We start from the raw sequence: 15,067 nt of genomic DNA, 5'->3' as shown, positions 1-15,067 counted from the left end.
AACTGTTTTACACTTTTAAGCTTTTGAGTGTTAACTGAATTTTTAACTATATATGTATATTATTTTGATTTAAAAAATTAAAATCATTTCTTTTTAAGGAAGAAGTATATTCAAAAATAGCTGGCAAACAGGGATGAGAAAGCAAGATGAAATATTTATCAAAAGACCAATTTAAGTAAGGATAGATAAACACACCCACATATTTCTCAGTAGTTCCTGAGTAATAGGTTATCACAGCACAGAACCACTATCCACTTACATAAAGAACATCAAAACAAGTTAAATTGTTTTCAGCCTATCTGTTTAATAGAGCAAGGAAGAATGATGCATTTGGGAAACAGTCTCATCAAAAAATGGTTAAAATGCCTACGGCTATGCCACCCTGAACAAGCCCAATCTCATCTGATCTCAGAAGCTAAGCAGGGTCAGGCCTGGTTAGTACTTGGATGGGACACCACCTAGGAATACTAGGTGCTGTAGGTGTAAAAAATAAAAAAATAAGGAATTGTAAGCTGACAAAGCCCTTGCAATCTGTGAGGTCAACCAAGGGTTGCCTCACCTAAAAAAAAAAAAAAAAATAGTTAAAATAATAAAGATTCATCGCCTAAAGGAGTAAGTTTTGGTTAACTGACATATAAACTGGTTAGTTCTAAGATGACACCAGATAAATTAATTTAGGCATTAAAGCTTACTGTTATAGAAAGTCTAGTTCTAAATAAGGATTACTGAAACACTAACAATCAATTTCAGACTTCCATCTTCTTCACTTCAAGAGCCGCCAAACTAGTTTTCTTTAGACTGCCTGGGCTGATTTGGGCCAAGAGCTGGTCAATATATAGTCTGCCAGTGACGTAGGTAAATAAGAGAGAGGGATGAAATAAAATTGAGCATGGCCTCCAGCTAAATATCGAGTGCAGGGATACACAGATGTCAGAGCATGTTCCATGCAGGCAGTGACCAGGTTCAGGTTTGTGTTACCAGTCGACAGCAGTGTTTGGATATTATTGCAATCTGTATACAAAAAAAGAAACGGTGGTCAGCAATCTTACTCCTTGTATTTTTCTTTTCAGATTATCTTGCATGCAATCACATAAATCTAAATACATCTAATTTCTACAAGGGTTAAGTCAATCAGATCTGTGCTTCCCAGTATGGTAGCCACTTCCCAAATGTAGCTATTGAGCACTTAAATATATGGCTAGTGTGACTGAAAGTGAATTTTAAAATCTTAATTAATTTAAAATTTAAAACTCAATATTGTTATTGGAAAACTTTTAAGTATCTTTGGAGCAACATAGGTATGTGAATCTACTTTATTCAGTTGGAATTTTTTTAACATCTTTATTGAGATATAATTCATGTACCATATAATTCAGCTACTTAAAGTGCAAAAATCAATGATCTTTAGTATATTCAGAGTTGTGCAACCATCACCACAAACTAAGTTTAGTAAAGTTTTACCATCCCCCAAAAAAACCCCATACCCGTTAGCAGTCACTTCCCTTTCTTGTCAACCAACCTAGCCCTAGGCAAACACTAATCTACTTTCTGTTTCTATAGATTGCCTTTTCTGGACATTTCATATAAATAGAATCATACATTGTGGTCTTTTGTGACTGGTTTCTTTTACCAAGCAAAATGTTTTGAAGGTTTATTCATATGTAGCATGTACCAGTACTCCATTCCTTTTTATTGCCAGATAATGTTCCATTGTATGGCTATACCACATTTTGTTTATCTATTCATCAGTTGATAGACATTTGAGTTGTTTCCACTTTGGGGCTATTATGAAAAATGCTGTTGGTAACTATAAATTTATTAATTTAAAGTATTTCCTATGAAAACATAAGGTCCAAGTTGAGACGTGCTGTAAGTATAAAATACACACCAATTTTCAAAGAATAGAAAATATCTTATTAATAACTTTTACATTGATAATAAATGTTGAAAGGATAGTATTTTGAATACATTGTCTTAAATAAAATATTTTCTTAAAATTCATTTCACCTTCTTTTCCTTTTTTACAAGTGGCTGCTAAAATATTTAAGATTACATATGCAGCTCTCATTACATTTCTGTTGGATAGCACTGATCTAGATCATTCTAATCCATAGACAAATATGGACAATTTCAACTACTTTTATACCATGAAATACATATTTCCCTCCTTTTACATATAGTCACTTAGTAAATTCTATTTTCCTATTGATTTCTATTATCAAACTACATATACCCATGAAGGGTAAAAAATTCCTTAATATACAGTTTAAAACTTTAGGTGGGGAAGAACTTAGGACAATGGCTGGCCCCTGGCATACTGGGAACTGTAGTTCCTTAGCTAGCCATCAACAAGCCATCCATGAAGGCACTGGAATCTTCCCAAACCACACCTGCACTGAGAAAGCTTTGCTTAAGAAACTTTGTTCTCAAAGGATCTGCCAATCATTTTCCATCAACCCTCTTTTCCCCTTCTCAAGCAAGGTTGTCCATCATCCTATCAAAAGAAAAGCTTACACTCATCAAAAAGCTTCTGTCTATAGGTCTCCTTAATATGCATAGGGTCTTCATTGCAGATTTGCCTTGCTATTTTTAAGAACGCCTGGGTGTCTGCCATTCAAGTTCTGAAGAAGCTGGCTTCAATTATGCTGATCTTCACTCCAAAATATTGAAGTTCACGCCTGAAAAAAAAACACCTCAAGTTAACTCCTTTGATTGAAGAACACCACAATTTCAATGCTCTCAGTGAAGAACAAACAAAACAAAACAAAACAGTTTACAAAAACATCTTTACCGAATATTTTCAAGGATAATAAAATAGAGAGGAAAAAATTATAATTTTAAACATCCCTAGGTCCAACATTGGGACATGATTATACAAACTACCATAACCATTCAAGTCTACATCTACTCTTTTGATAGAGTTATTAAGTACCTACCATGTACTAGACACTAGAGGCATGAAAAATACAAAGAATAATAAAGAAAATTAGCATTTTTATGGCAGCTCCTATGCTAAGTGTTTTACATGGGCAATATCAGAAAATTAAGACTCAGTTCCTCACCTCAGAAAGCTCACAATTGGTGAGTTCAACAAATAAGTAAATAATTGCAGTACGATTCAAAAGAATTATAAAGGAGAGGTATTCAAAGGGCTACATAAGTAGAAAGGAGGATGCAGATAAATTTTCTGAGAGAGTCAGGAAACACTTCAATGAGGAGAAAATATTTCAGTTGAGACTATACGGTTAAGGAGGAAATTTCCAAGTGAAAAAATGGAAAGAGAAGAATATCAAACAGTGGGAATTACACACACAAAAGCATGGACCTGTGAAAAATTATAGTGTGTTCTAAGACTATAAGAGACTATTAATAGAATATGATGTGGGCATTAAAATTACAAGTTATTGGTCATTCCAAAATATTCAAATTAGTCCAACAAATAGTTCCAGAAATACTTATCAGGGGCTGAGTATGTACCAGGCACTGGGCTAAGTGCTGCCTTCACCAAGTGAAGTAAGGTGATATTGTGCACCATGGTAGAGATATATCTAGGTAGTCTGGGGACGGTGATGACGGGTGCTCTCTAACCTATAGGTTTAAGCAGTCTTGCTGGAGAAGATGAAACCCAAGCTAATGCCAAGGAGAAATGTTTGAAACGATGGTCCATTAGAAGGCAAAACACAAAGCATCATGACCCTCTAAAGTAGTGAGCGATTTTCAAAGTGTGAACCCCAAATCAATAGCATCATCAGCATCTGGAAACTTGTTAGAAGGGCAAATTATTGGGCCCTAGTCCATCCAGGCTTATTAAATCAGCAACTCTGGGGGTGAGTCCCAACAATCTGTTTGAACAAACCCTCCAGGTGGCTCTGAGACATGCTAAAGGTTAAGAACCACTGTTCTAAAGGAAAACCCTCCTTTATCAAACCCAAATCTAAAACCTTCCAAGTTAGAGCTTCAGAAAAAGATTCTCCAAGTGCTTGTATATGCTCTGGAGGAGGGGCTATGCAAGCCAGGGGTGCCTCTGCCCTCTAAATTTCACTTCCCTTTGCAGCTTTCTCACTCTGATTCCCATCACACAATATCTCCATTCCCCTTTAAAATTCCAACTCAAATGTGGGACAACACTTCCTTTTCCTGTTTATCATTAGCAAAATTAAGGCAAACAGAAATTTTCTAAAGACATTCAGTAGTGATTTGAATGTGAAAAGGACATAAATTTGCTCTTGGTCTGGGAATGACTCAAGGAGTCTAAGATACCAGTTGTGAGTGGTGGTAGATCAGCAGGCAGCAGCCCCATGCGGGGAGACAGGACACTAGGTAGGCAAGAAGACAGGAGAGGTAACTGTTCATGGTCAAAACTCTTGTCCTCAGTTGTTTCTTTAGTCTCTTCCTAGGCAGGTAATAAAATATGCACACTATAATAATATATACCAGTCATGGAGTGTGGTAGGTTAAATAATGGCCTCCAAAGATATCAGGTCGTAATCCCTGCAATCTGTAAATGTTACCTTGTATGGCAAAGACTTTGCAGGTATGACTGAGGTAAGGTCTTGAGATAGAGAGACTGTGCTAGATTATCTGGGTGCGCCCTAACTGTAATCACAACTATCCTTATAAGAGAGGCAGAAGCAGATTGAAGACCAACAGAAGAAGAGAAGGCAATGTTACCATGGAGGTAGAGATTGGAGCAATGTGGCCAAAAGCAAAGAAATGCTGTCAGCCACCAGAAGCTAGAAGAGGCAAGTAATAGACTCTCTCCTAAAGCCTTCAGAAGAAACATGGCCCTTTCAACAACTTGATTTTGGCCCAGCGATATTGATTTCAGACTTCTGGCCTCTAGAACTGTGAGAGAATAAATATTTGTTATTTTAAGTCATCATAAACCATAAATTACGTGTGGTAATTTATTACAGCAGCCATAGGAAATTAATACATGGTGCCTACAATATTCACAGCTCATTTTCAAATGAATCTGCCCTAAGGTCAGCCTCTGCTAGTTTCTGTAGCAATATTTTATACCATTATAATTAGAAATATACTAAGAAAGAAAGAGTCACCATGGAGAGATAAGGATAGGTTCACTTTAAGGAGAAAAGAAAGTCACCCTCTCTTCAGAAATGAAATTTTATCAAGAATAAATCTTGAAAAGTGTGATGTGGTGGCAGGAGACAAAGACCTGGGGTCAAAACACAGATCTGCCAAATCCTGGTTGTGGCAGGTGAACTTTGAGAAAGATACTGAAGTCTGAGCCTTGGTTCCCTAAATAAAACAGACTAGTAATAATATCTACATATCAAGATTTAGGGAGTGATAAAATAAGATAACATAGGTAAAAACAATTAGCACAACATCTAAGACATATTTAAGTGCTCAATAGTTGTTTTTATTTTAACTTAAGAGCATTACCTCAGAACATCGGAAAAAGCTTCTACTCCATACTTGGAGATACAGTAGGCTGCTCCATAGAAAGCAATTCTTCCCTGAACGCTGGAGAAATTGACAATCCTCCCCTGTGCTCTCCTCACCAAGGGAGAGGTGGCTTTGAGCAAGGGAAGCATGCTCAAAGTCACCTCCATCAAACCAATGAGGTTCACTTTAAGGACATTCACAGAGGTCTCCATCTTCACCCACTCACTATAGCCAAATGAGGTAAAAATGCCTGCGTTGCTGACCAAGCCCCAGAGTCCTAAAACAAAAATCAAAGCAGGAGTTCAATTTCAGACAAAAATGACAGACTGTTTAGCTTGATCAATTTTCCCACTAAAAACAACTAAAAATACTACACAAAATATATTTTTTAATCTTACAAAATATATCTATTGGTTAATAAGAAAGTTCAGGACAAAAAAGTAAGACAGGAATCCAGAGAGAATAAACAGAACACTGATGCTGGCTTTTGATTTGAGGAAATTTGCCAACCAGTGTGCACCTGAACTTCAGTATTTACAGCCTCAAAAAACATAAGTCCAGTATCTATCTCAGGAAGGGAGTCCAATAAAAAACACTTTCTTCATTAAACAGGGATCCTAAATGGCTACACTACAAGTTTAAGGGTGAGACAGAAAGTCTTTCCAAAGGACTTAAAGTAAAACTGTCTGTCTTGAACTGTGGTGTTGGAGAGAGGGGGAATTAATCACCACAAAATACAGCTCATGAGAGTTTATAGCCAAATTCACACTATCTTGGTGGTCCAAAAAATCTCAAGCCAAGAATTAGGTTTAAGGTGGCCATGGCTTCCGAGTTCCCCCTGGCACCTGCCAGAAGCAAACATACATCTTCTCTGGAGAAATCTTTATGTCAGGCCTCAAGGAATCACCAGAGGGTTACTAAGAAAAACAGCAGTTCATTGTCACAAATCACTACATATACAAGGAAACAAAATATCATTTTCAAGAACCAGCAAAACAAGACAGCAGAAAACGACCCACAAAGACTTTAGATACCAGAATTGACACATAATATAAAATATGCATGCTAAATATAACTTTAAAATAAAGGAAGGGATTGAAAACATTAATAAAGAACATGTCTATTCAACCTTTGGTCCATTTTGAATTGGTCTGTTTTTCTCACAATTAAGATATGTGTTCTTTGTATGTTCTGAATACAAGTCTTTTTTATTAGATAAAGGTTTTGCAAATATTAAAGAAGACAAAAATATTAATAAATACAAAATATTATAAAATTGATCAAGTAGATTTAGAAAAGAACCTAACAAAACTTCTATAAATTAAAGGTTTAACAACTGAAATTACGTAGACAGATTTTATAGCAGATAGACATAGTGGAAAAGAGAAAGTAGTAAGCTGAAACATAGAAAAAGGAAAATATGCAGAATGCAACACAACGAAAAAAAGAGACGAAAAATGTGAAAGAGATCCAATAATAAAGTAAAAACATCTAACGTGTATCTAATTAGATGCAGAAAGAAAGAAGAAGGGAAATGGAACAAAGGCAATATCTGAAGTAACAAGGGCCGAGAATTTTCCAGAATTCATAAAAGACGCTAGTCCATAGATTCAAGAAGCCAACTAAATTCCAAGCAATATAAAGAACTTCACATCTAGACACACTAAAATAAAGCTTTAGTAAAACCAAAGAAAGAGAACATCCTTAAATGAAAAAAAAGACATTATTTACACCAGGTAACACAATTAAACTGACAACTGGCTTATCAACAGTAACAAGAGCCACAAGAAAATGAAATATCTTCAATGTGCTGAGAGAAAATAATTATAAAGTTAGAAAGGCTTATCTAGCAAAAATATCTTTCAATAATGAGGGCAAAATAAAGACATTTTAAGAAATGTAAAAGAAAGAAAGAGAGAGAGAGGAAGAAGAAGAGAAGAGAAGAGAAAAGAAGAGAAAAGAAAAAAAAAGAGAGAGATTTTGCCCCAAACACCACTTCTAAATTCTAAGGAATATATTCAGTTAGAAGGAAAGCAATATTAGAAGGAAGATTCAAGAAGGAATGATGAACAAAGAAAATGGCAAATGGGGGATAAATCTAAACAAAGATTATATATTGTAGAGCCAAAAATTAGAACTAAAATAAATAAAAATAATGAGTAATAAAAAAATAGAATAGCAATGGCAAAACTGTTAGAGGGTTGATTGAAGTTCAAGTGTTCTGAGGGCTTTGGATTGATCAAGAGAAAGTAAAGTTATTAATTTTATACTTTGATAGATTAAAACGTGCAGTAAAATTTCTAGAAGAACTACTAAAGAAATAGAAATAGAATATATAACTTTCAATCTAGTAATCAAAAGGTAGAATAAAAATTCAATCAATTTAAAAGAGAAAAGAAACAGGAAAAATAGGACAAATTAAAAGCACAAAATAAGATGGTAGGAATAATGAACGTATCAATAATTAAGTAAGTGTAAATGAATGAATTGTTCTAGCTATATGCTATTTATTTATTAGAGAGCCATATAAAAGATGATGATATGAAAAAATTGAAAGTATAAGGATGGAAAGTCTCTGACGTAACAAGTCTTTATAACCAAAGGATTAGAAATATACTACTCTGAGAGAAGGACCAAAAAGAAAAGCAGATTTGGTGAAGAGGAGCTAGCAAGATAAGATTCTTCCTTTAGATTTCATGAGTTTGAGGCACCAGCAGAATTTCCAGATGAGAAATCCAGCAAGTAGTTGGAAATTCAGGTATGAGGAACAAGAGATAATTTAGAAAGCAAGGGCATAAAGGTAATTGATAAAACTATAAGTAAACGGCATCCATTCAGCATTCGTTGAGCTCTTAACAAGTACCGGTCAATATGTCAGAAACTGGAAATACAATAATGAATAAGAGAGGCCCATGTCCTCAAGGAGCTCACACTCTAACAGATGGAAAAATAATAACATTAATAATAACAATAAAAATGCAATTTTAATAAACTGCTATACACGAGACAGAGGTTATAAATACCCAAAATTCCTGACTCTGCCTGAGGTATATCCTCAGATAGGAAGTAATATTTTAAAGTAAATTTTAAAATAAATTTCAAATTAAAAGTAAATTTTTAAAAAATTATACATTCTGCGACCTAAAGAAAACAATTGTATCACTAGTTTGCAACTCCCAGAGAGAAGAGATATTTAGGAAGTCTAATTAATAGGATCTATTGAATCATAACACAAGAAGAAGGGAGAAGAGGGGATCAAAGAGGACTTGGATAATATCCACAGAAAATGGAACTTACAGAAGAGGATTTATCTATAATTGTCAAAAATTGAAAACAACCAAGACATCTTTCAACAGGTGAATGGATAAAGATACATACAATGGAATGTTACATACAATGGAATATTATTCAGTGATAAAAAGAAATGAGCTATCAAGTCACAGAAAGACATAGGGTACTTTAAATGCATGTTGCTAAATTAAACAGGCCAACCTAAAAGGCTATATACAATATGGTTCCAACTATATGACATTTGGAAAAAGGCAAAACTGTAGAGACAATAAAAAAGATCACTAGTTGCCAGGGTTTGGGGTGCGGGAGGAGACGATAAATAGGTGGTGCACAGGATTTTTAGGGCAATGAAACTATCCATATTGTACTATGATGGTGGATACATGATATTTTACATTTGCAAAACCCATAGAACTATACAATACAAACTGGACCCTAATGTAATCTATGAACTTTAGTTAATAATAATGTATCAATATTAGTTCTTCAAATGTTATAAATGTATCACACACGTAATTAAATGCAAGATGTTAATTACAGGAAAAACTAAGTGAGGGTTGTATATGAGAACTCTGTATTTTCTGTTTAATTTTTCTGTAAACCTATAACTGCTCTAAGAAATACAATCTATTAATTAGAAAAAAATTTAAATGAAAAAGAAATTTTTATAAAGAAGAGGAACAAAGGCTGACTTCAAGGAATGCCTGTATTTTAAATGATAGCCAAGGGAAAAATAGTTGGTTTCTTAAGAATATCTTGAAAATTCTTCAAACATAAAGAAGTGTGGTTATAAACACTCCACTTGTAAGGTCAGATAATGGCCTCAAATCTATTTGGCTCATTTTTCAATGTAAATATTGTTAAGGAAATGAAACACTGCAAAAGATCATAACTGTCCTTCAAATGACAAAACCAGCTTTTTAAGCCCAGCTTGTGAGATTGATTGATTGATTTACAAGACTTTAATATCTTCATGCCTAAGTCATGAAAAAAGAAAAATAATTCTCCATACCTCTATCCCCAACATGCTCCTTCACCCACTGGCTGCAGTGATGCTCTCCGTCTTGGTGACGTCCAGGATCACTGTCTCCAGCCTGTCTGACGTCAGGCCCCTCAGCTGTTCGGCCCCCTTCTCCGTCAGACACGCAGCCAGCACCCACAGGCCTCGCAGGTCTAGCTGCCTGGCCAGCAGGTTCCCAAAGCCCGAGTCACAGCCCGTGATGAAGACATACTTGTCTTGGAGGTGACTCACCATCTGCCTCTCCCTGTACCAATGCATAAGGTAGTACAGGCCTATGATAGTCACTAGGTACAGCCACATCGTGAGGGGAACTCCTTCCCCTTCAAAAGAAAGAAAAGAGCTTTCATTTTATTTCTTCTTTTTTTTTAGCCAGTATCTATTGAATATTTACAAGGTTCCAGGCATTACACTAGGTACTGAGAACGCCATATTAACTAAAATTTGGTCCTACCCTCAAGGAGCCACAGTCTAGAGAAGGGAGTCGGGGAGGTAACCAAACAAATGCAGTGCAGTGTAGTGGGTACCATTAACAGAAGTACATACACAGTCTAATGAGGCTGCAAAAAAAAATAAATAAATAAAATAAAAGGATGACCTACTGCCTATAAAGACAGTAACAGCTTCCAGAGGCAGGGATTTTGCAACTACTTCCTGCAGGATCGGTAAGAGTTCAAAAAGTAGACAAGGATGAGAGGATATTCCAGACAGCAACTATGTGAATATGAGTGCAGTGGTGAGTAGCATTACACTCCTGAGACCTACAAGGAGTTTAGCATGGTGCAGTACAACAGCATACAGAGGAAGAAATGAGAGATGAGGGAGTGAAAGGCCAGACCATGAAGGGTCTTCTGGGCTGCACTTATCCTGTAGGCAACTAGTGTGCTGTTAGAAGGTAACAAAATAAAGAGTAAAATGGACAGATGTAGCTTTAGAAAGCTCTGTCTCACAGTGGAAGTGGAGGGTAGATTAAATGGGGGTGTGATGAAGGCAGAGATCAGTTATGAGACCCCAGTTTGGATGAGATATGGCAGCCAAAGCAGTTTATAAATGTAGATACCAATCAGATACATTGTTGAAATGAGTGTTCAGAGATGCCTACATTTCCATATGCAGTTCTGGAGAAAAAGCCCCCATTTTTGGTGTTGGCTGAACTAACATATGATTCAAAAAGACACAGGTAGAGATCAAAGATGGGTTTGGACCCACTATGACATCATAAAGCCTATACCACAAGGCCTGCATTAGCTTGGCATTAAAGCCTTCCCAGTTTCGTAAATTATATAAATGTCTAACCACTATACCGTACACCTGAACTAATATAGAATAATATTGAATGTCAACTCTAATTGAAAAATAAAATGTTTTAAAAAGTAAAAATTTTTAAATTTTAAAGAGCCTCCCCAGTGCTCTGGGCTTTGACCTCCTCCTTAGCCTTCTCTTTTACACACCTCCCTTGTGCCTTACTCTTCAGCCATAACAAGCAACCTTCAGTACCCCAAAGAATACAGGCTTTTCATGTCTCAATACACAATTCTCTCTACAATTCTTTCTTTCCCAGCCCTCATCCATTTGGCAGATAACACGCATCTGTTAAGACTCTGCTGAATCATCATTTTCATTCAACGACCATCAATTCACCATCTGAGATACAATGTTAGACATTGATGCTTAACAGTAAAAAAACAAGGTTCCATTGTTCATTGAATTCACAGTCTAAGTATGAAGACTGACAAGAAAACAATGCAACATAATAGAAGTACAGGCAAGATGCTTTTGGAGCACTCAGGAGAGGCTTCTAAGCCAGTCTAGGGAGATCTGAGATGTTTCCTGGAGAGAGTAAAATATAAGTTGAGACCTAAAGAATAATAATATAATAATAATAGCAGCTAAACTTACATAGCACTTGCTGTATATCAGGCCCTGTTTTAAACATTTCACATATATTAACTTATTGAACTCTCACAACAACCCTATAAAGCAGGTGTTGTCTTATCCTTGTGTGCTGGTTCAGATGCCAAGACAGAATTAGACATGCAAGAGACTCACGGGGGGAAACACCTGTAAAATAAAAAAGAGAGTGCAGGAGTAGGTGGTAATGCAGGTGTGACACCTCAGAAAGGAGAGAGAGAAAAGGAAGGAAGATTTGAGAGGAAGATGCTTAAACCTCAATTCAGCCCTAAGAAAATCTCAGCCTGGATGATGTGGAGTCCAGGAGCAAAGATTGCCCAGTAGAGTCCTACATTGGTAGAACTGGTTGAAACTTTCAGTCTCACCCCCAGATTTCCAGAGAGGAGAGAGGAGTTAGAGACTGAGTTCAATCACCAATGCCAATTATTTAAATCAATCATGCCTATGTAATGAAACCTCCTTAAAAACTCAAAAAGACAGGATTCAGCAAGCTTTCGGGTTAGTGAACATTTTGAGATTCTGGGAGAGTGGCATGCTCAAAGAGGGCAAGAAAGCTCCTTGCCCCATGCATCTCTTCCATTTGGCTGTTCCTGAGTTATACCCTTTTACAATAAACCAGTCATGTAGTAAGCAAGATGTTTCTGCAAGTTCTGTGAGCCACTCTAGCAAATTAACCAAATTCAAGGAGGAGGTGGTTGGAATCTCCAATCTATAGCCAGTCAGAAGCACAGGTGATAGATAACCTGAGCTTGCATCTGCATGTGAAGTGAAGAGGGAAGTGGGTAGTCTTGTAGGAGTGAATCTTTAGCCCACAGGATCTGATGCTATTTACTGGTAGACAGTATCAGAATTTAATTGAATGGTAGCACACCCAGCTGGTGTCACAGAGAATTGCTTGTTGATGGGGGAGAACTCTCTCCTCCCAAAATTGTAATTGGGTCCAGAACCATTAAGGGTGTAGAGGAGTTAAATTGGTAGAGCCAGCGAAGAGGAAAATAGAGTGGATAGGGACATTTATTGCGCCTTCTCCCTCTCTCCTGTCTCTACTTTTTCTCTTTCCACCTCCCCAATTCCCTCCTTCCCCCTCGAAGCTTTCTGCTTCTCTCCAATCTGAAAGCTCTGTGCTCTCTAGTCAGCTGCCTCTGTGCTACCCAAAAGGCATTTGCTGGTGCACAAAGCTTCACCTTGCCTGTTTATTGACTAAAAGGGTAATTTCTCGTCAAAGATGAAAATCTGTTTCCCCCATTAGGGAGAAGCTTGGACCCCCAAAGTCTCCCTGGGTATTACTGTTCAATCATCACATGCCTAACAGCAGCAAGAAGACTACACTTGCAGAAGAGATATGCTAAGCCAGGCAGAATTCCAAAACATGGGCCAAATCTGAACATTAATCAAATACCTGAAGATGCCTTGACAATTTCAAACATCAGATCCAAAGTGGCCTGCTTGTTTTTATGACCATTCATCTGCAAAAGCTGTGCAATCACAGTGTTTCTGCCTTTGACCCAGGAGTGTTATATACTTATACTGCTATTTCTTGATTTATCAATTGGAGGCATTCTCAATTGACTTCCTCTTAAGGTAAATGAGAATTTAGCTTTCTTACACTATATTTCAGTCTCTTTCCTTCTCATGCACATGGTGCTATCTGGTTAATTTATTTTAAGGAGTTTGAAACTGAGCCTAAGTTAAAATCTTCTACTATTTACTGTAGGCCTGACCCCCATCTTGTATCACCATTGTTTAAGCTGCCCTCTCACGAAGATCTTGAAAGCTGAAACTGCCCTCTCTGACAACAGCTCCCTCATATCTTTAGGGCCTTTCTGCCCCTTCCCTCACTTTTTTTTTTTCCCCCTACTGTGCCTTCCCTTTCCTCAGCCTCTCTCTATTACAGCAGTCCTCTCGTGTCTTTGTTTACCTCCTTATTCAGCCTGGGTCCTACACTCGGCCACTTGAGGGGTGCTTTACTGGAACCCCAAAGCCTTTACCAGACACATTCTCTGGTTGCCAGCCGCCAAGTGGCACTAGCGAAAAGTCAGAAAACAAATTAGTTATTTCTACAACAAATTAATGATACCCTGTGTCAGCTGGACTTTCACTGTTATAAGGGCAAACCTTCTGTTTGCCTCTATTTGACTCCTATGTTTTCCCAAAAACAACTGTTTCAAATATTTTTCAACATTCTCCATTTTCCATCTTCATATTCATCTGGCTCTCCTGTGTTCACATCTTGCCTCCGCACCAAAATCCAAGTCAGTTCAACTTCCATTCCCCTTATTTCCAAACCAATGGCCTGGATACTCTAATTTATAACCAACATTTTGCCTATCATTTCTGAGGGTTCCAGGTCCAGTAAGGGTATATCTGCTCTAAAAGTCTCTATATTGTTCTCTGTGCTGTTTCTTGTCTTTACTCCTCTCTAAGACCATACTATACAGCCACCCCTTAAATGACCACCTCTTAACCTGTACAACCAAAATATTCAAAGAGCATATGTACAGAGCCCTTATTTTCTAGTCACTCATGTGTTCTCCAACCCCTCACACTTCACCTTCTGTTCTCATAATTTTCTAGAAGCTAAGAGCTAAGGACCTAGCAGACAATTAATTCCCAAGGCCTTTTACCTTTCCTCCTTCTCAGACCTCACTGCAATATTTAGCACTCTGTTTTTCTAGTGATTTTATCTGATTGTCAGATTTCAACCTGATCTTAGGTAAAGAAGGAGATTGCTTTCAGATCATGCCATGCCTTTGTTGGAACTGGTCCATGGCTCCCTTTCACTCAAAGGATAAAGGCAAAACTCCTTAGCTTGCTATACCATAATAAACAGTAATATAGAACTAAGTTTGTGCCAGACACTGTTCAAAGAATAAAACATACACACACATACACTCATGATCCTCACACAACAACCTAGTGAGGTATGTACAATTATTATGCCCATATTTCAAATGAGGAAACTAAAGACACAAGAATACTGAATGGGGAAAGGACAGTCTCTTTGATAAATTATTCTGGGATAATTTATAATTAATTATTCTGGGATAATTATAATTAATAAAGAAGGAAATTGAACCCTATTTTCACAAAAAGAAAATTAATTCAAAATGGATTAAAGACTTAAATGTAAGACATGAAACCAAAAAACTCCTAGAAAAAAGCAGGGGAAAATTCTTTGACATTGAACTCGGCAACAATTTTTTGGATATGACACCAAAACACAAGCAATAAAAGCAAAAAGGAGTGGAACTACAACAAACAAAAACACTTCTGTACAGCAAAAAAAAAGATCAACAAAATAAAAAGACAACATACAGAATGGGAAAAAAATATCTGCAAATCATATATCTGATAAGGAGTTAATATCCAAAATAAATAAGGAACTCCTGCAACCCAATAGAAAAAAGAACAAATAAAAACAATTTGATTTCAAAA

The 15,067-nt window shown here is 36.7% G+C and overlaps 1 protein-coding gene and 1 pseudogene across 1 annotated transcript; one reads left to right on the top strand and one right to left on the bottom strand.

Annotated features, from left to right (window-relative positions):
* The first annotated feature begins 364 nt into the window (after positions 1-364).
* Positions 365-483, top strand: LOC120605089 (uncharacterized; annotated as a pseudogene).
* Positions 484-556: 73 nt separating this feature from the next.
* On the bottom strand, positions 557-10,024 carry LOC120604931 (17-beta-hydroxysteroid dehydrogenase type 6-like). Its single transcript, XM_039865737.1, is given in 5 exon segments — positions 557-1,011; positions 2,515-2,678; positions 5,410-5,689; positions 9,716-9,748; positions 9,751-10,024. Coding segments are annotated over 5 exon segments (969 nt in total). The 3' UTR covers positions 557-793.
* Between the last annotated feature and the right edge of the window lie 5,043 nt (positions 10,025-15,067).

This window comes from Pteropus medius, unplaced genomic scaffold, assembly GCF_902729225.1.
Source record: "Pteropus medius unplaced genomic scaffold, Ma_sr-lr_union100, whole genome shotgun sequence".
In the NCBI taxonomy this organism is placed as follows: Eukaryota; Metazoa; Chordata; class Mammalia; order Chiroptera; family Pteropodidae; genus Pteropus; species Pteropus medius.
Note: the sequence above shows the minus strand (reverse complement) of the source record. Positions and strands in the feature narration are given on the sequence as shown.